The 25,903-nt window shown below is 49.6% G+C and overlaps 2 protein-coding genes across 11 annotated transcripts in view; one reads left to right on the forward strand and one right to left on the reverse strand.

The window, feature by feature from the left end:
* CTPS1 (CTP synthase 1) overlaps positions 1-16,511 on the forward strand; it is a 32,806-nt gene extending 16,295 nt beyond the window's left edge. For 2 of the 4 annotated variants that reach the window (XM_003891671.3, XM_009205988.3), the window contains exons 8-19: positions 324-475; positions 1,787-1,919; positions 5,388-5,476; positions 6,537-6,631; positions 7,489-7,551; positions 10,419-10,462; positions 11,813-11,909; positions 12,617-12,672; positions 12,755-12,851; positions 13,409-13,553; positions 14,110-14,203; positions 15,609-16,511. In XM_003891671.3, coding sequence (XP_003891720.1) covers positions 324-475; positions 1,787-1,919; positions 5,388-5,476; positions 6,537-6,631; positions 7,489-7,551; positions 10,419-10,462; positions 11,813-11,909; positions 12,617-12,672; positions 12,755-12,851; positions 13,409-13,553; positions 14,110-14,194 — 1,056 coding nt within the window. In that variant the 3' untranslated portion in view covers positions 14,195-14,203; positions 15,609-16,511. The remainder of the gene's footprint in view (positions 1-323; positions 476-1,786; positions 1,920-5,387; positions 5,477-6,536; positions 6,632-7,488; positions 7,552-10,418; positions 10,463-11,812; positions 11,910-12,616; positions 12,673-12,754; positions 12,852-13,408; positions 13,554-14,109; positions 14,204-15,608) is intronic. The other 2 variants (XM_009205997.4, XM_009205992.4) reach the window with 1 other exon arrangement.
* A 3,018-nt stretch (positions 16,512-19,529) lies between these two features.
* SLFNL1 (schlafen like 1) lies at positions 19,530-25,333 on the reverse strand. Of its 7 annotated transcripts, none has more exons than XM_009206034.4 (6): positions 25,123-25,327; positions 24,445-24,451; positions 23,807-24,359; positions 21,525-22,040; positions 21,124-21,267; positions 19,530-20,119 (listed from the first exon to the last, which is right to left on the reverse strand). In XM_009206034.4, the coding sequence occupies exons 3-6, from the start codon at positions 24,239-24,241 to the stop codon at positions 19,997-19,999; spliced, it is 1,218 nt and encodes a 405-aa protein (XP_009204298.1). In that variant the 5' UTR covers positions 24,242-24,359; positions 24,445-24,451; positions 25,123-25,327; the 3' UTR covers positions 19,530-19,996. The 7 variants fall into 7 exon arrangements, 6 of the variants coding, with proteins under 6 accessions (XP_009204298.1, XP_009204283.1, XP_009204292.1 ...); XM_009206019.4 differs by having other exon boundaries at positions 24,445-24,516; XR_646444.4 differs by adding an exon at positions 20,280-20,458 and having other exon boundaries at positions 20,031-20,119; positions 23,807-24,451; positions 25,123-25,333.
* Positions 25,334-25,903: the final 570 nt, after the last annotated feature.

Genomic DNA, 25,903 nt, shown 5'->3' on the forward strand with positions numbered 1-25,903 from the left:
CATTGCCCAGTCTGGTCTCGAACTCCTGAGCTCAAGCAGTCCTCCTGCCGTGGCCTCCCAAAGTACTAGGATTACAAACATAAGCCATCTTGCCCAGCCATGAATTTTTTTTAAAGGACTTTTGCATCCATGTTCATAATAGATTGGCCACTAATTTTCTGTTCTATTCTTGAGTCTGTTTTAGTAATTTATCTTTATCTAGAAAATTGTCCTTTTTTCTCTTTTCAAATACATAATATTTTTACAAGGTCACATAGCTAGTAGGAGGCTATAAGCCTGGTAAGTTTTTGCTTTTATTTAATAACTTGCTTTTTTCTCAACAGGTGATCTGCGTCCACGATGTGTCATCCATATACCGAGTCCCCTTGTTGTTAGAGGAGCAAGGGGTTGTAGATTATTTTCTTCGAAGACTTGACCTTCCTATTGAGAGGCAGCCAAGAAAAATGCTGATGAAATGGAAAGAGATGGCTGACAGGTTTGCCTGCAATGAGGAGCTGGGAGCTCTAGCCTCCTTTACTTTTTTGTAGGGCTGGTGAAGCTGACTCTAGCCCTAGCACTTTTGCACTTCTGCCATCCACGCATTAGAAGGGCCTTTGTAGTAAGACATGTTCAGAAAGGATCTTAACTATCATGTAGCTGTGGCACAGATGAGGAGATCCTGATAGGGCCAGGCCAGGTGCTGGGCCTGCAGGCACTGAGTTCGGGTTATGTCTTAACACGCTTGTCCCTTACCAAGATCAGTGCAAACAGGCATCCCGGTGGCAGCGGGTGAATGTGCATACCCGAAGCCCACATGAATGGCTGACAGTGGCTGGAGCACTCCTGGGTACCACCCCAGAGATCTGAACTGTGTTAGGGAATGTGTGTCTCACCCCACACCAGAAAGGGATCACATCAGGAAGGGGATGTGTTGCTGCCTACTCCACTACATTCTTTTAAGGCTCGGTGGTGCTGTCACATCCCTTCAGAGATCTTCACTTCGTGTCTTAGAGCAATGGGCAGGCCTTATCTTAGTTGCAAGATCAATATGACGGCCTAGAAGCATTTGGAGAGGGCGTACTCATTCCATTGCTCTGTGAGAATCGTTTTTCATTTCAACATTTTCCCTTCAGTCTTTGTCTGCTTACATGTAGCTACCAGAATCGCACAGTTTTATCATCTTTTTTCATAAAGCATTATAAGCATTTTGTTCTATTATTATATTCTACAATGAAAACTTTTAATGAGTGGGGACTTTTCTATTTTGTGAATGTCCCATAATTTGTTTGACACTTGCTTTCATCCCATTAATTCTTGTGAATTGTCTGTTTATGTCTGTTAATTTTTTTGGCCTTTGGTATGAAAAAAAGTTTTTGTAGGCAAATTTGTGTGAGGTACTGAAACTGTCTCTTTATAAGTTTCCAAAAAAAAAAAAAAAAAAAAAAACTTTCTTTACAAAGCCTGCCATATTGATCTGAAAATTACTTCCTCTTTACTGGTCTGTACACAGAACTCAGATAATAGCCATTCCCGTTATATTCTTCCCAGATGTGTTTTTATGGGGGTTTTTGAGGCAGGGTCTCACTGTTGTCCAGGCTGTAGTGCAGTGGTACAGTCAGCTCACTGTAACCTCCTGGGCTCAAGATCCCCTTGCCTCAGCCTTTCAAAGTGCTGGGATTATAGGATTATGGGCGTGAGCTCACTCCTGGCCAGACATGTTTTTTTTTTCTCTTAAAATAGCTATTTTGGTCTCATGATAGCGTGTACCTTCTGAGTAACTGGGTATTTCTTGACGTTTGTTTGATAGATATGATCGTTTGCTGGAGACCTGCTCTATTGCCCTTGTGGGCAAATACACGAAGTTCTCAGACTCCTATGCCTCTGTCATTAAGGCTCTGGAGCATTCTGCACTGGCCATCAACCACAAATTGGAAATCAAGGTAAGGAGGGTGGCACAGGTACAGCCGACAGATGAGCAGGAAGCAGTCTGTAGTCTCCTAGGTGCCGCGTCATATCTGCTTTCTGTTTTTGGAGCTCGGAATTACTTTTTAGGGATTAAAAAGATTTGTGGTTGCTTCCTGGCTTCGAGAAGACAGTAGAGCATTTTCAGGAATTAATGAAGGGGAGAGATGGCTAGAGGAGAGGGTGAGAGAGACTTGAGTTCTTGGCTATGACTATCAGGTAACCAAATAAAATGCCCTGTGGAAATGGGGGCCGCTGGTGGACCACAGGCATGCTGCACAGTTGACAGCTGGAGGCTCTCGGAGACTTTGTTGGCATGTGGGCTGCCTTTCCTAACCTGTGCTCCTCACTTATTGCAGAGTGGGAATGACAGTATTGACCTCATAGAGCTGTGAGGTTTCTCTGGGATGCAGGGCGGGCACTCAGTAAATGGTAGTTACTGTGTTCTGGTCTGTGCCGTGGCGGGCAGCAGCTGAGCTGGTGGAATGGTGGGGCATGGCCCTACTTATCTATGGGTGGCAGTAGAGTGTCATGGTTAAGAGCATGGATGCTGTGGCTGGGCGCGTTGGCTCATGCCTGTAATCCCAGCACTTTGGGAGGCCGAGGTGGGCAGATCACGAGGTGAGGAGATTGAGACTGTTCTGGCTAACACAGTGAAACCCCGTCTCTACTCAAAATATAAAACAGCCAGGCGTGGTGGCGTGTGCCTGTATTCCTAGCTACTCAGGAGACTGAGGCAGGAGGATTGCTTGAATCCGGGAGGTGGAGGTTGCAGTGAGCCGAGATTGCACCACTGCACTCCAGACTGGGTGACAGAGTGAGATTCCATCTCAAAAAAAAAAAAAAAAAAAAAAAAAAAGCATGGATGCCTGAGCCAGGTGACCAGGACTAGATTCTAGCTCTGTCATCTACAAGCAGTGAGACCTAGACAACTTACTTAACCCTCTTTGTGCCTCAGTTTCCACGTCTTTAAAAAGGGATGGTGATGGTGCCTTCCTCCTAGGGTTGTTGTAAGAAGTTCATGAATACAAAGTGCTGAGATTTATGCCTGGCATATGGTAAGTGCTATGTCACCTGTCCTTGAAAACCCTCCCTTCTGCCTGTCCTCTTTATTCCTTTTCTTGCCAGCCCATCAGCTGGAGCTTTTCAGGAGGAGATGAAGGTCAGAGGTAAAGTTGGGGCTCAGTGCTGAGGTTGTAAACCGGGCCCCATGTAGCTGTCCCCACATTAGGGTTTGCTTTCTACTTCCCAGGTGTTTCTCAGCGTGAGAATTTAGTTTGCTTTGTGCTGCTGGACAGGTTCCTGCAGAATGACCTGTTGTACATGTTTTAAGAATTTAAATCCCATTATACAGGCCTGACTTCTTATTTGCTAGTTCTTTCCATCATTCATTTATTTTATTCACTTGGAGTTAGTCTGTGGCTGCCATGTGTTTGTTAGGTGGCAGAGGATGAGAGATGGATGAAAAGGCAACAGTCTCTGCCTTTAAGGAATATTGAGTCTCTTAGGTAGGAAGGAGCACATAGGAGAGGCTGAACCTGCCATGGCAGACACATGAGGAACGCAGACTTCCTTATGGAGGGACACCAGGTCGGGTTGGGTAGGATGGAGAAGGCTTGGAAGGGGCATTCCTGTTAGAATAGATAGAGCACGTCCAAGGGCTTGGAGATGTGGAGCCGTTGGAAACACTGTGGATGGAAATTGTGAATTGGAGGCTGTCTGGAGACAGGCTGGTGTGAGGGCCTGCCCACAGTTCCATGAACTGGGCCAAATCTGGGTCTTACCCTGAGGTTCAGGGAACTAACTGCAGGGTTTAGGTAGGAGAGAGTGTAAAAAAATAGTGAACACCCTAATTTAAAAAGTGGGCACAAGATTTGAACAGACACTTCCAAAAAAAGGTGTAGGTGATATACACGAAAAGGTGCTCAACACCTCTAGTTGTCAGGGAAATCCATGCACATGAAGTCACGATGAGATCGTGACGCATACCCACTAGAGCGGCTGAGTGTTAGAGAGGCTGTGGAGCTCTTACCTTGCTGCCGGGAGTGTAAAATGGCACCACCACACTAGAAAACAGTCTGTAGTTTCTTATCAAGGTAGACATGTGATCCAATAAGTCCATTCCCAGATACTCACTTGAGAGACTTGAAAATATGTCCACAAAAAAAGATTTTTATTCAAATGGACAAATTATTCATAATAGCTGAAATCTCAAAACAACCCAAATATTTATAGCCTGCCAATGGATAAATTTGTAATGGTTTATTTATATAGTAGAAAACGACTCAGCAATGAAAAGGAACAAACCAGGCTGAACACAGTGGCTCAAGCCCATAATCCCAACACTTTGGGAGGCTCTGCTGTGGGAGGATCGCCTAAGGCCTGTAGTTTGAGAGCAGCCTGGTCAACATAGCGAGACTTCCATCTCTGCAAAAAAAAAAAAAAAAAATGTTAAAAAAGAAAAGGAACAAACTACTGATAAACACAGCAACATGGATGTACTTCAAAAACACTAAGCAAAAGAAGCCAGACACAGAAGGTTATATACTATTTGGCTCCATTTATATGAGGTTCTGTAAGAGGCAAAATGAATCTGTGATGATAGAAATTAGGTCTGAGGTTGTTTGGGGCAGGTGGTAGAGGGGAGACATTCTGGGAAGATGGTAACTTACGTTTTGTTTTGTTTTTGTTTGAGACGGAGTCTCACTCTGTCACCCAGGCTGGAGTGCAGTGGCATGATCCCAGTTCACTGCAACCTCCGCCTTCCGGGTTCAAGCAGTTCTCCTGCCTCAGCCTCCTGGGTAGCTGGGACTACAGGTGCGCGCCACCACACCCAGCTATTTTTTTTTTTTTTGTATTTTTAGTAGAGATGGGGTTTCACCATGTTTGCCAGGCTAGTCTCAAACTCCTGACCTCAAGTGATCCACCCGCCTCGGCCTTCCAAAGTGCTGGGATTATAGGTGTGAGCCACCACGCCCAGCTCATTCTGTGTCTTGGTTGCGGTGGTGGTCACACCTTCATGTGTATGTTTGACAAAACTCTTCAAAGTATGCACTTAAAATGCTTGTATTTTATTGTATGTGAATTATGCTTCAATATGGTAGAAAGAAAAAGAAAAAACCCACAAAAGCTGGGCGGAAGATAGGCTGAGGAGAGTGTCATTGAACAGAAAGCCCTCTAGAGTCTGCTGCAGAGGCCAGATCCTGAACAGAGTAGAGTGCGGAGAGAGAGAGATTTGGGAATTTAATGATTTTGAAGGAAACTGTTGTATTTTAAAATCTCATATTTAAAAAAATTTCAAGTTATTAAATGTATTAAGGTGATCACTTTAAAGCCAGAATTAAGGAAGACAGAACTTTGATAAAATGGTAATATTATTTAAAAATTAAGAAAGCACAGCTTCGAGTCACGAGCCTGCTTTTCTCCCCTGTCTGAACACTGTCCAGTACATAGATTCTATGGACTTGGAGCCCATCACCTCGCAGGAAGACCCCGTGCGCTACCACGAAGCTTGGCAGAAGCTCTGTAGTGCTCAGTGAGTAGAGTTCACTGCCCTGGGTTTCCGGGGTTCTTTTCGTTTGTTTTAATGACAAAGTCCTCTGTTTTCATGTGCTAATAGTAGGTAATTGACTTGTTAAAATATTTTTTAATTATTGGAAAGACTACCTGCTGTCTGATTTAATCCTTTAAAAATGCAGTGTGTCAATATCATTGGATCTGAAAAGCTGTTTTGATTTTGATACTGTTTGCCATATGCATCTATTGATGAGGCTTATTTAACGATTTTTCATCCAAAACATTTGATGAGTACCCATCAGTAGAATCTCATAAATTGTTTTGGCAGCTGTTATTTATAATAGTAAAAACATTAGCAAGAGTTTCTGGTTCACCAGAACAGTTGAATATTACGGAGGTGTACACCTTCTTCTGAGTGTCTTGGTCAGTACGGCACACAGAGCTGATGAAGAAAGGCCCCCTTCTTAGGGGAGCATTTTAAGCCAAGAGGTAAAATAAATTGTTTATATTAATATATGTATTTAAAATTATGGGCTGGGTGCAGTGGCTTATGCCTGTAATCCCAAAACTTTGGGAGGCCGAGGTGGGAGGATTGCTCGAGCCCAAGAGTTTAAGACCAGCCCAGACAACATAGGGAGACCCTGTTTCTACAACAAAAACAACAAAACCAGCTGGGTGTGTTGGCACATGCCTGTGGTCCCAGCTCCTTGGGAGATTGAAGCTGCAGTGAGCTGTGATCACACCACTGCACTCCAGCCTGGGTAACAGTGTGAGACCCTGTCTCAAGAAAAAATAATTGTGGACAACTGAGTACCAAAGATAGTGCAGGGGCAGTATTGCAGTTATGTGTACTATCTTTTTCCCTTGCAATAAGCATGTTCTTATGTTACAAGAAAAGTCCATAGTTTTGTATGCAGTTTCTAAGTTCATAGTATTTACATACAATTCATTGTCCTAATAGCACAATGTATGGGGTTAATTCATGGCTTCAGTGTCTTGGTAATGGCCCCTTAGGTGGTTATTGCAAGCTGTACTGGTAGAAAAGGGGAGTTGCCTTTGTGGTTTGTTCTTTTGTGCAGTGGAGTGCTGGTTCCAGGAGGATTTGGTGTTCGAGGAACCGAAGGAAAAATCCAAGCAATTGCCTGGGCTCGAAATCAGAAAAAGCCTTTTTTGGGTAAGGAGCTCTGCAGTGCAGTCTTCACTTAGAGTAGGAAAGAGTGGGGAACGGTGCCACATGGGAGCCGATGAACAAAGTGGGGGGTTACTGAAACGTGCTGTCTTTGTGGATAGGAGCCCAAGCAGAAGGCTTCATGTTTCTCTTTGGAGACAAATTCAGTCTTTTAAAATGGAAAGCTTATTTATGCTTACGAGCTTACATGTAGATGTTGTGGAATTTTGAGAGAATGAATTGTGAATTCCTGTCCATTTAATGAACCCAGCTGTTTGCAGCACACGTGATGTTGAGTTTTACATCCGCTCACTTGGCACAACAGCTGACTGTAATTGGACAAAATGATTTTGGATGCCTCCTGGTGCAGTACATTTTAGTAATTTTCAACTTGAACAACTGTAAATAAAAACTTAGAGAGGGTAAGAAAACTTGAATTTTAAAGTACTGAGGCTAGGCACGGTGGTTCACACCTGTAAACCCAACCCTTGTGGAGGCTGAGGCAGGAGGATTGCTGGATCTCAGAAATTCGAGGCTGTAGTGAGCCAGGATCGCTCCACTGCACTCCAGACTGGGCAACAGCAAGACCCTGTCTGGGAAAAAAAAATACTGAATAGAATATCACTTACTTCTAAAATCAGATGACTTTGCAAATCTAGAATTTTTATCTACTTTACATGCAGTTTTTGAAATCTAATACAAGTAAAATGTAGCAGCAGAGGGTACTTGTTCATAGCAGGAAGTTATGAGTTTGCGATTATACTTCTCCGAATAAAGGACACAAAGGCCATTGCAGAGACTGCTGGGAAAAGTAGGAGCTGCCTTTTCAATGGAGCTTTGTTTGTTTTCCCCCCGACTGGAAGGTGTGTGCTTAGGAATGCAGTTGGCAGTAGTTGAATTCTCAAGAAACGTGCTGGGATGGCGAGGTAAGTGTGCATCAAGACACTCATTCAATTCCCACTTGTGTATTTCTGGAGGATATGAGGCCTGTTGCTGCCTGGGTGATGAGGAACTTTGGAGAAGGGCAGGCCTGGGTTCCCAGCACCTCATGGTGTGCTGTAAGGGAGCTGCTTTGCCTCTTGAGGAACAGCATGGCCCCTCCACGCAGGAAGGAGGGAGCACAGCCAGACTCCCTACTTTGCCTTCTGCCCCTGTGTTCATGTTCTTGATATTCTGTCACTTTGATCACAGTGGCCACCATCCTGAAGCTGGTGCCTGGTGAGAAGTCGTCGTCCTAAGTGAGGCTTGGGCAGTTATTATGAGAACTTGGGCTCTGGAGGTATTGAACCTGGGCTCAGATTCCAACCTTATCACTTATGGATGATTTTAAGCAAATTACTTAGCCTTTATGGGTCTCTGTTTTTTCTGTAAAATGGGAGTAATAATGGTATGCACATCACATGATTAAGGGAGATAATGTATGTAAATAGTCTCTAGCAGTGCCTGGAAAATAGGGAAATGCTCAGATAATATCAGCTCTTCGCCTAGATGTGTATTACTACGTGACAGACCTCCCTAAAACTCAGTGGCTCCCAACAGCAGTGACTTCTCAACTCAGTATTCTATGGTTTGGCTCAGTGCATGGGTTTTGGCTGCACGTGGTGTAGTATCTGAGACCACACACTCCTGCCTTCCTTTCAGCTGTGAGCTCAGCCCAGCAGGGACGTCAGGATGCTCTCTCCACCTAGTGGCTCATCATTCATTAATCCAGCCCAAGCTTCCTCACACAGGGCAGGCAGCTGGCTTCCAAAATGACAGGCCTACTGTGCAGGCACTTACCAGGCCTGCTGATACCACATTGGCCAAAACAAGTCATGTGGCCAAGCCCCGACTCAGGGGGCAGGGGAACACACATGAGTGTGAAGACTGAGCATGCTGCATTGGGGCCACCCATGGACTAGTCCATCACAGCCCATTTATTCTCTGTAACCCACCCGACAAATACTAGATTTTCAGAAAGACCTTGTAAATTCTGTGGAAAATAAACAAAGTAACCTGAAGGAATGTAAAAGCAGTTTGACTTTATAAAGTACAAGTGACTCTGGTGGCCAGCATATGGTTTAGGGCTGGGTTTCATTCACCCTTTCCCTGAGAGGCTGCTTCACAGTGACCTGGGGGTGTGGCCCAGTTTGGTAGATGGCATGCCCTTGAGTGCTGGCTTCTGAGTCCTAGGAGGCACTGTCTTACCACCCGCCACCCCAGAGCTGCCTTTCTGGGCTCCCTGGATCCTTCACAGCCGCAGACCTCTGTCTCTTACTTAGGTTCCCAAATGGGTAGGTGCCTTGGTGATGAGCTTACACTTCAGTTGAGACTGGACCCTGGCCAGGAGAACAGTGCCCAGCATTCACATAGTAAAAGGAACTTGGTCCTTTGCCTTTTGGTCTTTAGTGGTTTTGCTTTGGTTAGATGGTAAGTTCAATGAAGAACAGAAAGGTTGAGTTGAAATCAGGTAATTTCTGACTGAGCTATTGAGTGAAACAGTTGAGTTGGGCATTGTATTAGCTGCTAAAGATGAAGTATTAGAAGAAATAGTACTTGTTCATCTTGGAGAGACAGAGTCTGAAACATTAAGACAATATAAAAACTTGGCCAGGCATAGTGGCTCAGGCCTGTAATCCCAGCACTTTGGGAGGCTGAGATGAGTTGATCACTTGAGGCCAGGTGTTCGAGACCAGCCTGGCCAACATGGAGAAACCCCATCTCTACTAAAAATACAAAAATAAACCAGGTGTGGTGGTGTGCGCCTGTAGTCCCAGCTACTTGGGAGGCCAAGACATGAGAATCACTTGAATTCCGGAGGTGTAGGTTGCAGTGAGCCAAGATTGTGCCACTGTACTCCATCCTGGGTGACATAACGAGACTCTGTCTTAAAACACAAGCAAACAATATAAGAACTGTCACAGGCCGGGTGCGGTGGCTCATGCCTGTAATCCCAGCACTTTGGGAGGCCAAGGCAGGCAGATCACCTGAGGTCGGGAGTTCGAGACCAGCCTGACCAACACGGAGAAACCCCGTCTCTATTAAAAATACAAAATTAACTGAGCATGGTGGCGCATGCCTGTAATCCCAGCTACTCGGGACGCCGAGACAAGAGAATTGCTTGAACTCGGGAGGCAGAGGTTTCAGTAAGCTGAGATCACACCATTGCACTCCAGCCTGGGCAACAAGTGTGAAATTCTGTCTCAAAAAAAAAAAAAAAAAAAAAAAACTGACATAAAGATGCAGTATCTAATTAAAAATTACTAGGTTATGCCATTAGTTTTAATTTCCCCATTTTGTACTGATTGACTTTCCAGAAAGAGTTATACTTAATGGAAAAAAAATCAACTCTGTGTGGGCTGAGCATTTTATGTATTAAAAATGCCATTTATTGCCGGTCTGGTGGCTTGCACCTGCAATCCCAGTACTTTGGGAGGCCAACACAGGAGGATTGCTTGAGCCCAGCTGTTTGAGACTAGCCTGGGCAATATAGCCTTTGTCTCTCCAAAACACGAAAAAACATTAGCTGGATGTGGTAGTGTGCCCCTGTAGTTTGACCTTCTTGGGAGGCTGAGGCCGGCGGATTGCATGAACCTGGGAGTTCAAGGCTGCAGTGAGCTCTGATGGCACCACTGCCCTCCAGCCTGGACAACAGTGAGATCTCGTATGGGATGAGGTCAGGGGGATGCTTTCTTCAGTATTTATTATAATCAATGATCTTAAACTGAGGAGGGAAGTTGTGTTTAGAGCTTAGCAATGAAACTATTAATCACTTTTGTTTGTAACTGTTTTCATAAGTATTTTGGTATTTCAGATGCCAATTCTACAGAGTTTGACCCTACGACCAGTCATCCCGTGGTGAGTCAAGTGTTTGAACCTCCACAGGGCTTAGAAGGGTGTGGAGGGGGCATTTATGAACGTGATTGATGATTAGAGACAGGATGTGAGACCGCTTGAGTCCATCCCAAAGAACCCTGAGATAGGAAAAAGTTTTCGTTTTCATTACGTAATTCCTCCCTAATCTTTCCAACTGACCACAGCAAGTTTTTAAGACAGATACCAGCCCAGGAAACTGGAGGAGATTCCTGATTAAAATTATTCTCCATCCCTCCTCCCCTCAACTCCTAGAACACGGTGTAGATACTAATATGAGAGCCTGCATGTGTGCTTACTGTGTGCTAACTGCTGCTCTCACTGCTTTCATCTGTCTATTACATATTAATTCATGGGATCCCTAGCCACAGTCCTGGGAGAACTGCTGGGATGGAGCACTGGTTGGCTTAACCGTATCCAAAGCTCTTCCGGGCTGGCGTACCTTGCGTTGGATTTCATGCCGAAGGCCTATGGCATTCTCAGCCCGCTGTACTGTTACGCACATGGAGGAGGGATGATGCCTTTATTCACCTTTGAATTCTCAGACCAGGGTGACAGGGATGTAAAGGAAAGGGCACTTATTTATGTTTTTCAGCATTCAGCAAATGTGGATGCGTACTATGTGCTGGGACTGCCCTTGTCACCGAGGACATTGTGCTAAATGGACACTGTGCTAAATGAGATGGACAAGGTTCTTGATCTCACGGCACTTAGATAGCATCACTGTGTGTTTGTTGACCTGAAATTGAACTTTGCAGATACTAAGGCCTCAGGAGTGGACCAGCAGATATTTTGCAGCATGGGGCTTTGGGGTCGGGAAGAGCAGGGCACAGAGAGCCTGGAGGTCAGAAGGTGCCTGGGAACGCTGGGCTGAGAGGTGGACTGGGCCATCAGTGTATGGCCCACCCGGTCCTCAGATGCTTGCTAAGCTGCAGGGTGCTAACTCTGCATCACTTGCCTTTGAGCAGTCATCGGGCTAGCTGGGATGATGACAGACATGTTATGACACATCCAGTCTGTGTCTGTGCTACTGTATCAGCCTTTCTGAGGATGTGATGTTTACCGTCCACAGTGCTGGGGCGGGACTAGCCCGAGGAGGGGCTGCTGTGGTCCTGTCTGCAGATCAGGAGGACAGGCTGAAGGACAGAGCCTCCACCCAACCGAGGTTACAAATGCCAGCTGGGAGGCATTTTCTCCTGTGACAAAACGTCTCATAAGGAAAGCCTGGAGAATTAGAGCCTACTCACAAGCCTTTGCCACCCACTCAGCCAGGGAGGTTTCTCTCTAGCGGAAGCAGAGTTCTGTAGTTGGTGTCTGTTTTCTGAACATCTCCAGGTCGTAGACATGCCAGAACACAACCCAGGGCAGATGGGCGGAACCATGAGGCTGGGCAAGAGGAGAACCCTGTTCCAGACCAAGAACTCAGTCATGAGTAAGAGCTGCCTCGCGCTGGCCCAGCCTTTGGCTCTGCGCGCCCAGGACTTGTCTTAGGGTGGTGCCGTGGCTTCGAGGAGCAGGCTGGCTTTTTTTTGTTTCGTTCTTGCTTTTGAAGTTCTTTCTTTCCTCTCTTATTCATACCCTTTTAGGATGCACTGTAATAGCCATAGAAGCAGTGTGGGTCTTAGAAACGCCACTGGCAGTGCAGTCAGACTCCTAGGCATGGGCGCCTCAACACAGTGAGGCAGTGAGGTTACATTCATCCTTATTGGTTACTTTCCTATTAAGACCAGCTATATAAATTGTTGATGTTTGGCAATTTTTGTCACACAAAAATGGCAATTTCATATGATTCAGCCTAAGTAGATTCTGTTCTAATAATGCCGTTTCATGCATCCTGATTTGCTTTCCAAGGCAGTTTTCTAGCAGCAGAGTGCCCATGCTTTGCACTCACGTGCTTGAAGGTGGTGGTGAGAGTCTTGTTTCTGTTATGGCTTTAGTGTTGTCAGAAAGAGTCAGAAGCCCAAGAATTAGTGTAAACTGTGCTGTTAAGAGCAGGTGACCTTAGCAGATTCATAGAAATAGCCCTCAAAAGACTTGGCTGTGTAGATGCTGAAAAGTAAAGTGGGAAGGAGGATGTCTTTGTGAACGCATCATCCTGTGAGATAAAGTTCTCTACATGCAGCCCGTTTGTTTTGCCAGGGAAACTCTATGGAGACGCAGACTACCTGGAAGAGAGGCACCGGCACCGATTTGAGGTGAGGATTCCAGCTTGCTCCTGGTACTCTGGAAAGACCGTGAGCTGAGAGACCAGCAGAATTATTGTTCATGCCTCAACAGGTGAATCCAGTCTGGAAAAAGTGTTTGGAAGAACAAGGCTTGAAGTTTGTTGGCCAAGATGTCGAAGGAGAGAGAATGGAAATTGTGGAGTTAGAAGGTGATTATTCGGGCAGTTTTATTTAATGGAAAACTTAGTAAAGTTTTCTTGGCATATGGGAAAATACAAAAATGTTATCTTGTTGATCCTGACCTAACAGAATTAGGAAGCAGCACTGTCTCATGAGGGAAGGGGTCTTGATAAACATGGGGTCTGGACCCTGGAAAGTTCTTTCTGGTACATGGCCTTACTCAGGGAACCATTTAACTTCTGGCCGCAGTTTCTCCTTCTCCAAAATGCTTGGAGTTGGTACTAAAGCCGCTTTAGCCCTCTCCTGAACCGCAAGACCTCAGTCTACAGAAGTCCCGGGAGCCAGGGTCTGGGATGGGACTCTGGACAGGAGGCCTTCAGCCAGGAGGGGACAGCACAAGCAGTGCTGGAGAAAGGGTGTCAGATCACTCATGCTTTGAGGTTACCTTTACCTAGATTGAAATGAGAAAGTCATTTTCAGATTATTTTAGGGCCTATGGAAACAGGAAACATTTAAGCAGATTTTGTTCTTTTGCACTTTGTGCATAACCTTCACAATGAAGCTGTTTCTTTTGAGTCTGTTTCAGATCATCCCTTTTTTGTTGGTGTTCAGTACCACCCTGAGTTCCTCTCCAGACCTATCAAGCCCTCCCCACCATACTTTGGCCTCCTCCTGGCCTCAGTGGGGCGGCTCTCGCATTACCTCCAGAAAGGCTGCAGGCTCTCACCCAGGTAGGTGCACTCTTTGCTTCAGTAATCTATTCGTCTTCTCTAGTCCTTTAGGTGGTCGCTGATTCATTACAGCAAAATGTCACAGTCAGTCATAAAAAAAAAAAAGCCACAGGCGCCTGGGGTGAAAGTTTCCTCTCCTTTTCCAGAGCTTTCTCACGGTGCTTCCCTGGCGTGTTGGCCAGGTCCCCTTTCTGCAGCATCTGAGCTCTGGTGGTACTGACCAGATCACACTTGGCGTAGGACCCTCTGGTCCATGTTAAGGGGAACTAGTTTTTCCCGGGAAGTAAGCCACAACCCGGGGAGGTTTATGTCCCATTGCCACCTTTATCCAGAACCAGTACTCAGAGTTGGTGGTAGGGTGTGTGACTGAATGTATATCTTTTGTAGCTAGAAGAAGGAAATCCTTCTGTAGTTTCATACTAAATATGTAGCAAACAGTCTTTCTAATTCCTGCCATGTGCAGACAAGTGTCCCTGTAGGAACTGTGGCTGTAAAAACAGGGACGTAAAGTGAGTTTTTGGTGGGAGATGATGCATAAACCATCTGAATTCTACAGGGACACCTACAGTGACAGAAGTGGAAGCAGCTCCCCTGACTCTGAAATCACCGAACTGAAGTTTCCATCAATAAATCATGACTGATCTTGTAGTGTAAGTGCTATTTTAAAGTTTTAGTTTTTTTAAAAAAATGGTGATGGCACATTGTGATTGCAAGAATGTCGTGGAAGTTGAGGGCTGAAAATTTTTACCTGTCAGGAATGATAGTGGTGAGGTCTTGAATATAATCCATAGGTTGAGAGAGAAAAGAAAGAAAGGAGTGAGGTCAGTGCGGGTATCAAATGGGCAGTCCTTCCTTCACATTGCCGTGCACCTCCCAGTCCTGCCCTGGGGATGACAGCTTGGGGAGCATGGTCACTGGGCAGTTGTCTCAATACTGATTACTACATTCTGGTGCCAGTCTGACCAGTTCTGGGGCCGGGGGTGGGGAGGGTCTGAATTCTTAGGCCCTATTGTTTGACGTAGCTAAAAATTTGGAGATTTTGAAGGAAGAGACAGATATGACAGTGTGGCACTTGTCATTTCTGCAGAGCCTCAGGTTTTCATCAGGAAGTACTTTAAAACTGACACTGCTTAGAGAACAGTTTTTTGTTGATTGCTGCTTATTCTGGAATTCCTTCAAAGTTGGAACAATTGCCAAACAGACGTCAAATGTTTGCCTATTAAGTGACAAGACTTGTAGGTTCATAAAGTGCAGTAACTGTGGGCACCGTCACGAAACGTAAATGTCCTCTAGGATAACTGTGTGGACCGTGTTGGCAGAAGTACGCGTTCTGCTGGTGAGGTATCAAATGAGGAAGTGTCAGTTGGGAATCTGGGGTCTGGAAGGAGAACCAGGGGTATGGGTGTGGCCCCACCGCTCCTGCCCTAAGGCCTGGGCAGGGGGACCTCCCTGAATCCTGCACACAGTGTGTTCATCACCAGTGGGTCTCTGGTGCTGGGTCTGTGCCGGTCTGATCTGCTGATCACAGCTGTTTCCCTCCTGCCTTGGTTGGTTGACCCCTGTCCTGGGATAGCCTAAATAGGTGGTGGGTAGCATGAGAAGTTAGTGACAGGAGAGCCTGTGTGCTAGGTAAGCGTTGAACACAGATGGACTCATGAACCCTCTGACCGGGGGTTTGCTATAGGCTGTTTCACAGTCTAAGGAGCTGGTATAACAAGAATTGTTACCAGTAAAGGAGGCAGATATTTGGTCCGTTACATGGAATTCTGACTGCCTCGCAAGTGGAGAATTGCCCAGTAGTGACACTGTGATGAGGTGCTGTGGAGAAAAAATGCTTGCATTGGGTGGTTGTAGAAGTCGATGTGTGAGGTCTTGAAAATGTGATTCTGTAGGAATTACAAATGTAGTGTCTAATTATTCCTATTAGGCTTCTTCTACTGCTCTGCCATGAAAAACAGGCTTCGTTTCCCATGGCAGCTGACTAGAAATTCTAACTTTTCTACTTTAATGTACATCATATAATTCCCACTTTTTTTTTTTTTTTCTTTTAAACAGGGATGATTCTTCAGGAGACCCTTCAGACTTGGGTAGAGTTTACAGCTCTGACTTTACACTCGGCTTTGGACACTTTCTTTAAATTATGTTTTTATTAAGATTATTTTATTATGCGGAAAGGTATTTGGGAAACTTGTCACTTGCATGTCCCATCATGTGTACTGGCTCCTCCGTGGTGTCTGCCTGTCGCGTGACACTCTCCTTGCAGTTCTTGAGTTGCGGCAGACATCGGGATGGGAACTGATGGTGGGTGGGGCTGCAGAGTGCCCCATCGGTCACCTGGTTTCTCAACTACCTCGCGTCATTGCAGATGCTAGCGCGTTGCCTGTCGCTTTCCCCTGGATGCCTAGACCGTTATAAAGTGTGCCACATGGACTTACTGAGCTTGGAGAGAGGATTTTAGCTAGGATTTGAACACTTGGTGCTGGGAACCTCAGGGTGTTGCTTGCCACTAAGCCATGAAACCAGAGACAAAATCTCTATACTGCCCTGAGTTGGGGGGATTCTCAGTGCCAACTGTGGCTGGTCCTCGTCATCCAAAGGGACGGTCAGTTTGGTGTCACATGAAACACCAAGATGTCTGTCTCTGAAGCGTGATTTTAAAATCCCCATGCCTGTGGCTGCGCTTCCTGTTGCTAGGGCTGGGAAACACTCCTTGCATCAAGGGGTCGCTTACAGAACAGAGTCTTTTGGGGAAACTTCCTCTAAAACCCTCTCATATATAGACAGCTTTGACTCGAGGGTACGTTTTTCTTCCAGGATGGTGTTACTGCAGTTGAAAGGGCAATATGAAGTTATTTTCTTAATGTGACCTAACGATAGGCACAGCTATGTGCTCCTATATTCTGGCCAGACTCAATGTGTACTCTAACTTAAGAAATAAATAAATAATGCAGAACAAGAGACGTGCTTTGCTTCTCATTCTGTTTATGTCATTGGCCAGATGGGAAGCGTCTGAGCACGGTGCTGGTGTGCCTGTGTGCGGTCACCTGAATTGTCAGTGCCGGGTGCTCCTGCAGGTGAGCAGCCTTGAGTCAGCAGACGACCTGAGAATTTGTTTAAAAACTAAGAAATGAGGCTTGCTTTTTAATAGGAACCAGAATTTTTCATAAAGCTTCAAATACGGGTTCTCAGCATGTAGAGCGAGATGAAAAGGTGCATGGGTGCTGTTTATACTGCTTCATGACTGAGAAAGGGGAGGGATAAGCATGGTTTAGGAAGGTGGTCGTCTCCTCTGCCAGGCACTGGATGTGGGTACCCCATATACACAGCCAGTGAGCCGCAGGCCAGACTGTCTTCACCAGCAGAACTGCTTGTTATGGTACTTTGAATGAGGCTGATCGAGCATAATTCTAACCTCTTCTCCCACCTGGTGGTACCAGGAGATACTCTTCATTTTAAATTTTATTTATTTTTTGAGTCAGGGTCTCACTCTGTTGCCCAGGCTGGAGTGCAGTGGCACAAGCACGGCTTGCTGCAGACCTCCTGGGCTCTTAAGATCCTCCCGCCTCAGCCTCCCAAGTAGCTGGGACTACAGGTTCACGTCACCATGCCCAGCTAATTAAATTTTTTATATATATAGAGAGAGACAGGGTCTCGCTGTGTTGGCCAGGCTGGTCTTGAACTCCTGGCCTCAGGGCGATCCTCACACAGTGCAGGGATTACAGACATGAGCCACCGCACCTGGTCAGTAGCCTTTTTTTTTTTTTTTTTTTTTGAGATGGAGTCTCGCACTGTTGCCTGGGCTGGAGTTCAGTGGCGTGATCTCGGCTCACTGCAAGCTCCACCTCCCAGGTTCAAGTGATTCTACTTGCCTCAGCCTCCCAAGTAACTGGGATTACAGTTGCCTGCCACTACGCCCGTCTAATTTTTTTGTATTTTTAGTAGAGATGGGGTTTCACTATGTTGGCCAGGCTGGTCTCGAACTCCTGTCGTGATCTGCTCGTCTCGGCCTCCCAAAGTGCTGGGATTACAGGTGTGAGCCACCGCATCTGGCCCTTTTTTTTAAAAAAACATTCCCCAAACTGAGGGTCTAACATGCCAATTGGTGACGTCATGGCTCCCCACAATGGTTGGGTGTGCGGGTGGCGTGAAAAAGCCTCCCAGTAATTATGTTCCTGCCCCTACGTTTAAGATCACTTTGATCAGTTGTCAAGTGCTGGCCACAGATGTAAGGTTTCTGAGAAAAGAGATCCCAAATGACTCTCCAGGGCTTGCAAAGCCCAAGCAGCCCTGCCAGCCTGCCTGTGGCAGACAGGATAGGGCCGAAGCTGGATTTACAGGAGGGCAGCCTATGCCCAGTGTTTACTGACCCGTCCCTGGAGGCTTCTCCCTGGTGGGGAGGAAAGCTGGTCACATTCCTCATTCCTTTCTTAATGTGGCCTAACAATAGGCACAGCTATGCGTAACTTCCCTTCAGTAACTTCCTTCAGTCCAGGGGGTCTGGGCAGGTTCTTAGCAGTCCGGAGCAGCTGGGCTGAAGCCTGACTTCACCCTTCCTTTGTAGAAATCTGCTGTTTCCCCCCCAAAAACATTTCCAAGGATTGTGGTGCCTGGACTAGTGTTTAGCAATGGTACCGGGACTGTGGAAGGTGCTCAGAAACGCCAGTCCTCCACCTTCTTGAGTAACACATTTGTATAGTTTTCAAGCAGCCTTGGTGACCTTGGGGCAGCTTGCGGGGTGAGCAGCAGGAGTCTGGGAACCTGCCACAGTATAGGTGTCCGTGATCACACTGGTCCCTAGAACCAGCATGAATGGCAGCTGAGGCAGGGGTTGTGTGCTCTTTGCTAAGTGGGAAAACCAGGTCTCAGAGCAGTTGTGATGGCCCAGGAGATGTCACCTGGCTGGTGAGCGGAGGGGCTGGGGGTTCCAAAGTTCTCATCCGTATCTGCTCTATGGATATGGCCAGGGGTCTCAAGTTTTAGGAGATAACTGATGTGTGTTCTATGGAACACCGGTCCTGTGAAATGCCCTGTTCAACACGGTTTGGTGATTTTCTGGTGGCTCAGACCCCAAATTTAGGAGTATCCTTAATTGTCTCACCAGCAGGTATTTATTGGGTGTCTACCACATGCCAGCCATACCCAAACCCCTGTCCCCCAGAGCAGCTATTTAGTGGGGGAAACACCAAATACAAGCTACAGAGTGTGGCAGTTCATAGATGGAGACCAAGGGTGGAAGTGAGCAGGGGAGTGGCAGTGCTGGGAGGTGGTGTCTTTAAAATAGGATGGGTGGGAAATTAAGCATGGACTTGAAGGTGGAGTCAAAGGAAACAGGCTAGCGCAGAGGCCCGAGGCAGGAGTGCAAATGAAACAAGTTGGTGGGCGTGGCTGAAGTGGCTTGCACAAGGGGCGGAAGACATTGAGGTGGGGTGGGCTAGGTCGTGGAGAACCATGCAGGCCATCGTTTGGGCTTTGCTCTTGAAGTGGAGATTTTGGAGGGCTGTGGGCACAGGCGCAGCATGAGTGTGATCAAACTGGCTTTACAGCCTCTGGCTCGGCTGGTGGAGACAGCAGGAGAAACCAGAGGCAGGAAGCCGCAGGAGGAGTCTGGTTTTGTTTGTTTTAAGCTAATGGTCTTACTGGACCAGAGGGGTCTTGGAAAGGAACTGAAACCCTTAGTGTGAGGTGCTGCCCTGTGCCACAGCTGGCATAGACACAGGGCACTGGCCTGATGGTGACAAAATGCCCCTGCCCCCGGCCATTGTCACTGTCTTATAGATGAAGAAACAAGCACAGAGGCATAGCACTTTGCCCCACGGTCCCTGGTCTTTAAGACACAGCTGGACTGGAGTGTGAGGCTGGGCTCCCTGCCTTTCTGGTCTGTTCTCTGCCTCCTGGACAGAGGTGGGCTGGGCCTGGGACTCATGACCCTGCAGCATCTGACCGGCTGACCCAGTGTCCTAGAAAGAACCATTCTTGTCCCAGGTGCATGTAATTTATTAACGGAGCTTTGACAATCACAAGTTCCAGCAAGTCAGGGGTGGGGGCTGCAGGGTGGCCTCTTGCCCTGTAACCACAGTCACCAAATATGCCTCGCCATCTGTGAGGGGCTTTCCTGGAACGACAGATTCCCTTCTGGCACTGTCCAGCCAGCTGGAGTCACAGGCCTCAGCCTGGGCCAAATGAGCGTTTTAGGGAGAGGGACAATCCACGTTCTTTCTAAAAGAAAGGTCGTTTGGGGACAGGCCTGAGAGCAATTTCTTGGCTACACAGACTGGGGGCTGTCAGGGTTGAAGCCACATGGGCTCCTGTGTCATGTTGAAGGAGCCCCTGTCCGCCTCTCAGCAGCCTGCATGGGCTTCACTGGGTCGGCCTTAGGCTCAAACAGGAAATTCCTGGGTCTCAGGTGGAGAGCGCTGTGCCATCCTGCCTGTTCTCCAGGGCCCTCACAGGACACAGCAGGTGCAGGACATAGGCCCGTGCTGCTGCAGCTGCTGCTGGAGCTGCTCCTTCTCCATCGTCAGCACCTTCACCCTCTCTTCCAGCTTGCCCAGCTCCACCAGCCACCTCTGAGGGGACATGGGAAAAGCATGTGGCCAAGCCCACCTGGTCTTGGGCCTGTCCATCCTCCCCTCCACCTGAGGCCGAACTGAGGGAGGAAGGGAAAGCCCGGGAGCCTGGGAGCTTTCTCAGCTAGGGGGAAAGTCAGGCCCCTTGGCCTGCTGCTACCTTCAACCAGGAAGATTGAAAGCTGCCGGCTGCCAACCCTGGAAGGGAGCCTCCTGCATGCTGGGCAGGCCATGTCCCTCCTCACTGTTGGCCCTCTTGTCCTCCATTCTCCGTTTCCCTCTTGAAAAAGCTCTTCCTTGGGACTGTGTCCTGCCCCCTCCACCCCTTTAGGGCCTCCCCTAAAATGCAGTGTATAGTCCTTGGGGTTTTCTGGTGATGGCTCAACATTCTAATCTCCCTGCTGTCTCAGCCACTCACGATCGAGTGCGTTAACTGCCTAAGTAGAGGGTGAGGGGTTTCAGGCACCTCTGAAAAGGGGATACTGCATAGATTTTTTTTTTTTTTTGAGGTGTCTTGCTCTGTCGCTCACGCTGGAGTGCAGTGGTGTAATCTCGGCTCACTGCAATCTCTGCCCCCGGGATTCGATCGATTCTCCAGACTCAGCCTCCCGAGTATTTGGGACTACAGTTGCCTGCCACCATGCCCAGCTAAGTTTTATATTTTTAGTACAGACGAGGTTTCATCATATTGGCCAGGCTGGTCTCGAACTCCTGACCTTGTGATCTGTTCGCCTCGTCCTCCCAAAGTGCTGGGATTACAGGCGTGAGCCACTGAGCCCAGCCACTGCATAGATTTTTAAAAAGAGAGGGCCTGGGCCTCTTCCCACCAGCTGCCTACCGAGTGGAATACGGAATGTGGTGTGATTTTAATCCAACCCCTTGGGTTAAACGGGGTGATGCAGGGCCCAGGGAACCATGGTGGCTTGCCCTGGGCTGCTCTGTGTGACTGAAGGGGCCTGGGGTCAGCTTCGCCCCACCCCACCCACTGGCCTCAGCTTCCGTACCTGCCTGCACCACTCCTGGATGGCGCTGGCGGACAACGGGCCCTGGATGCTCCCGTCGCGCCGCAGAAACACCTCCCCCTGGTCTGTCTGGTAGAGTTGCGGCTGGCTCTGGGCCTTGGGGGTGTGCACGGTGAGGCGGATCACCTTGGGAGGGGCAACAGCAGCTCTGGAGGCGCCACCCTTCACAGTCGGCAGCCCCCATCCTGCCAGGCCGCTCAGCATTGATCACTGATTCCTTAGGGCAGGCCGGCAGGGCTGGCACAAGGGCCATTACCAGCCTCTTCTCCTGTGGCCCCCAGTCCCGTCCCTGCCCCAGCACTGCCTGGCAGGAGCGCAGGCCATCGTCTTATTGAGTGATGACAGATGACAGGCCTGGAGGCCCTCCTGTCCTGCAGGCTCACCTTGAGGGGGACACTGGTCTCCGAGGTGCTGATCACAGGGACGAAGGTCAGAGTGTAGGCATCGGGAAAGACCTGAGGCTTGAAGCCCTGCAGGATGGAGTCCACCAGCAGGCGTGCACGGTCCTCGTCACGGTGGCTGCAGCGGATGCCCCGCACCAGGCCGCTGTCCTCCACTCCCACGAGCAGGCTGCCGCCCTCGCTGTTGAGGAAGGCGCACACATAGCGCCGCACGTGGTGCTTGAAGGCCAGGCTCAGGTACTCGCCGCTGCCCCGCTTGAACTCCATGTTGCGGGTCTCGCTGCCCAGGAAGGCACCCTGGAAGAGCTGGTCCTTGCCCACGATCTCGTGGTGCACAATGGCACTGTCGGAGCACACGCCACTGGGCCGGCCCTGGCAGCTCTGCAGCTGCCAGGCCTGGGGCCTATCAGGCAGCGTGTGTGTAGGCCAGGCGGGCAGCGGGACGCCAGAGCCTGGGCTGGGGCCGGGGCTCAGGCCACTGTCCTCCTCCTCTTCCTCCTAGGGTGGGAGTCAAGAATGAGTGTATGAGTGTAAGGGTCAAGCCAGAAAATGGGAGCCCTGACCTTGAGAAGGACTGCAAGAACCCCCCATCCGGCCCCTGCTGCGGCCTGACTCTCATGGGCATCCTGATGCCCTTCACCAGGCTGAGGGGCCTGGTTCTGCCCACCCTCCTGCAGCCGAGGCAGGAAACCCTGCTGGATTGAGGGTTCCTGTCAGCGCTCCTTTCCCTGCCGAGCTGGGCCCTTCCCAGGTGAGCTGTGGGATGCCTGGTGGGGAAGAAGAGATTTCTGCTTCCCAGGGCTGGGCGCTGGGACACGTGTGGGCCCATTTTTTCTTACTTGGGTTGCAGACAGGCCCCTGAGGCCCAGAGCCAGATCATTCCAGCAGGTATCTCAGCACCCTGTGACAGAGCTGCAGGACCCTGAATGGAGAGGGACTCCCAGGTACCCACCCACTTCCTGATTTCAAACCTTTGCCCACTACTTTCTGGGCTATTGACAAGTCCACCCTAATCTCCACTTCCTTCTGCGCCTCCGGAATCACCTTTCGTGGTTTGGGCTCTGCTCGAGGGCTTGGTGTGAGCCGCCTTGGGGCCACTTCCTAGTCTGGGCCTCCCCAGCCAGCCCCTCTCTGACCTCCCTGCTTCCAGGCTCACCCTTTCCTGTCAACCTTCCTTAGTGACGCTAACTTCAAGGCAGATTGTTACTCCTCACAATCCTTTCATGAGCATGGGCTGGGGTGAGGAGACCAGGGCACCTCCCTACCAGCCCTGCAGCTCCCCAGAGAAGTTGAATTGATCAGTCTTAGAAACAGGATAAACGTCATACAAATGTGAAATTGAGTTGAAATGTAAGCCACAGAGCCTTTTAGTTCTGCAACAGTTTAAACACCATCATTTTCACACCAAAAGAAAAAGAAACCAAAATCACCTGTCTCGTGGAGTGACCTACCCTAACGTCCCATGTCCCACCCAGTAAAGCCAGCGGTTCAGCCTTGCCTTGGATAGTCTTGGTGACCTGGCCCCTACCCTATCTTCTGGCCCAACTTCCTTCCTTAGCACCCCCTGCAGCCTTTAGTGGGAGCTCCAGGGCCATCAAATGGTTTGCCCTTCTGCAGACACCACAGTCCCTCTAAGCCCCCAGGTTCCTCTGCATATTCTGTGTCCCTGGCCTGGAATGTCCTCCCCCACAAGTTCCTGTCCAACGCCCTAAGTCCCAGCCTGGATTTCACTTCCCCTGTGAATCTGTCCCCAGAGAGCAGGGCAAACCTTCCTGTGTCCTCTCACAGCTCTGAGCGCAGCCACCTTGCAGCTCTGTGGGTGGCTGTCCGGCTCTGGCCACAGATGCAGGGCTCCTTGGGGCCTGGCTGGGCCTCTCATCCCTGCCTTAACTCCTGGCACAGAGGGGGTGTTCATGATTGTTAATTGAACAAATGAGTTGGGCCAAGGGGAAAATTAGGGCCCCTGTGTCTTCTAGGGTCTCCCAGGCCCAGAGGCTGGAATGTAAAAGGACCCAAGGAGGAGGCCCCCTCGTGGCCTTTCTTCACACAAGCATCAGGCTTGAGGCAAACTCAGTGTCTTTTCCAGAGAAAGCTGGCAGTACCAGTGACAAGCCATGGTCATTTGAGTAGCAGCCCCCAAGTTTGCAGATTTGTCCCTGCTTCCCCAGAGACACCCCTCCGTCCCCACTCTGCAGGCCACTCCCACCCACAGTCTCTCCCTTGGGGTGAGGCTTTGGAGCTTGCTTGGGAAAAGTCCCACTTACCTCTCTGTGGCTGAAGGGCCCTTGGGCCTCACTCAATAGCAGCTCCTTCCCACGGGCTGCCAGCTCCTTAAGGATTAGGTGCTCCTCCAGGGCCGTCTGCAGGCGCCAGGGGAGGGAGGCGAGGGTGTCCCTGCGGACAGTCACCTGCACCAGCGCATAGGCCTTCCGCGGCCGCCTCACCACCTCGATGTGCTCCCGCGCCACCGGCATCTCCAGCCGCTCCAGGGTGTCTCGCAGCAGGCAGGCGAGCACCGGCACTGAGAACTGGGGGTTCAGATGGCCCACATAGAGAGTGTGCGCCGAGGGAGCCTCCTCGAGGTCAGAGTACTCGGTCAGGGACTGCTCTGTGGGGAGCTCCGGCAGGGACTCCTCACCCCAGGACTCCGTGAAGGGCTCTGACACCTGTGTTTGCACCGATCTCTTCATGGGGTTCATGGGAAGGCTCTCCCTGGGAAGGGGTTCCAGGATTCCTCACTGCTGGCTGCTTCTCCCAGGGTCTGTGTTTTCAGTGTGGCTTAAGGGCTCCCAGAGGACTCAGGGAGTGTCCCGGCTCCTGGGAGGCACACAGATTGGCAGAGGCTGGGCAGGGCCAGAGAGAGGGAGGGCAGAGGGCAAGCAGGAAAGGGCCTGCCACCCACCTGAGGCCTAGGATGGGAAAGCGGAGTCAGATGGACTGAGCAAGACACAGGGCCTGTGGGAAGACAGGGGATCTGCCCAAAGAGTGGCAGAAGGGACCGGCACTCAGGTCTCTGAGAGCTCCACGATTTCAGTGGCCCCAGGGGTCCTGTCTTCCTTCCCCAACCCACTGGCTAGGGGCCTCCTAGGTACCCTCAGGGTTTCCTGCCTACCGGAAGGTCACTCCTGCCTCCAGGCAACAGAGAAACCCTTTAAAAAGGGCCTCCTGGAGAAGAGGCCTTAACCCAGGACTTGAAGGACTGGCTGGTGGCCCCACTGCAGCTTCTCTGCCTGCTCCAAAACCCAATGTGAGACCATCGGGGGCTCTGAAACTAGGCAGCGCTGGGGCAGAGGCTTTTAGAGCAGACGATCTCATGCTTTTTGGCACACTGATGAAAGCTATGGCCTCTCAGAAAAATGGCCTTTACATATAAACATTTAACTTAAGGGGGCTCCTAGACCGTAAGAACTCCTAGTCTAGAATGAGTCCTCCATTTTTGGTCCAGAGAGCAGAGGTCAAGAGGAGCAGAACGAGGGTTAGAGTTGGGGCCCTGGCGCTCCCCACCCCAAGTCCAGGGAGCCTCTGTCCTGAGCTGTGCACATATGTGCACACACCAGCCCCTCTACTGCTCCCCACACACCCAGCCTGCATCTTCTCAGATGGAATCCTTGAGGCTGTCGGCCTGGCGGCATTCAGGTCAAACAGGAAGAGGAGGAGAGGAGAGGCCTATGACCTTCATGTCCTGGTGGCTCCTGTGGGAGCATGGGAGGTGCCTGCCCTGAGCTCCCATAGCCCCCCGACCCCGGCCGGTAGCTCTCAGGGCACTTGGAGGCCTGGCACAGGGACAGCCAGAACCAGGCTTATAGGAAGTGGGCGGGGCCTGCACAGCTACCTTTGTGATCTCATGAGGCTCAACAATGCCTTCTTGGCCAGCCACAGGCAGGCCGGGTGTGGGAAATCCAACAGGAAAACTCAGCTCCCTGTGGGCCCCGCCACACACTGGAAGCAGACCCAGTGGCCCACCCACCATGCAGTTTGGCTGTGGGACTCCCTTCCCCTGACAGCTTCCAGAATTCGAGAGCTGAAGACACTTCCCCCGCTCTGTGATGTCTCTGCAGGCCCCAGTTCCCATGCAGGTCATCTGTTGCCACCTCTTTCAGCGCTGCTGCCTAAAGCCTCCACCTCCCTCTTCAGTCACCAATCCTAGGCTCTACTGAGTGCCGACAGGGCCCTGCTGCTCCCAAGATGGAGCAGGAGGCACATGGTGGGCTCCAGGGCTCCCCCTGAGGCCAGGCCCTTCTCTGTGCTGGAAGCAGGCTGCTGTCCAGAAGAGCCCTGAAAAATAGGTCAGGCACAGCTATCTCTTTGGAAAGATGAGGTTGTTGCCTGCTGTTTGAGAAACCAAGACATGGGGGACACAC

This window comes from Papio anubis, chromosome 1, assembly GCF_008728515.1.
Source record: "Papio anubis isolate 15944 chromosome 1, Panubis1.0, whole genome shotgun sequence".
NCBI lineage: Eukaryota > Metazoa > Chordata > Mammalia > Primates > Cercopithecidae > Papio > Papio anubis.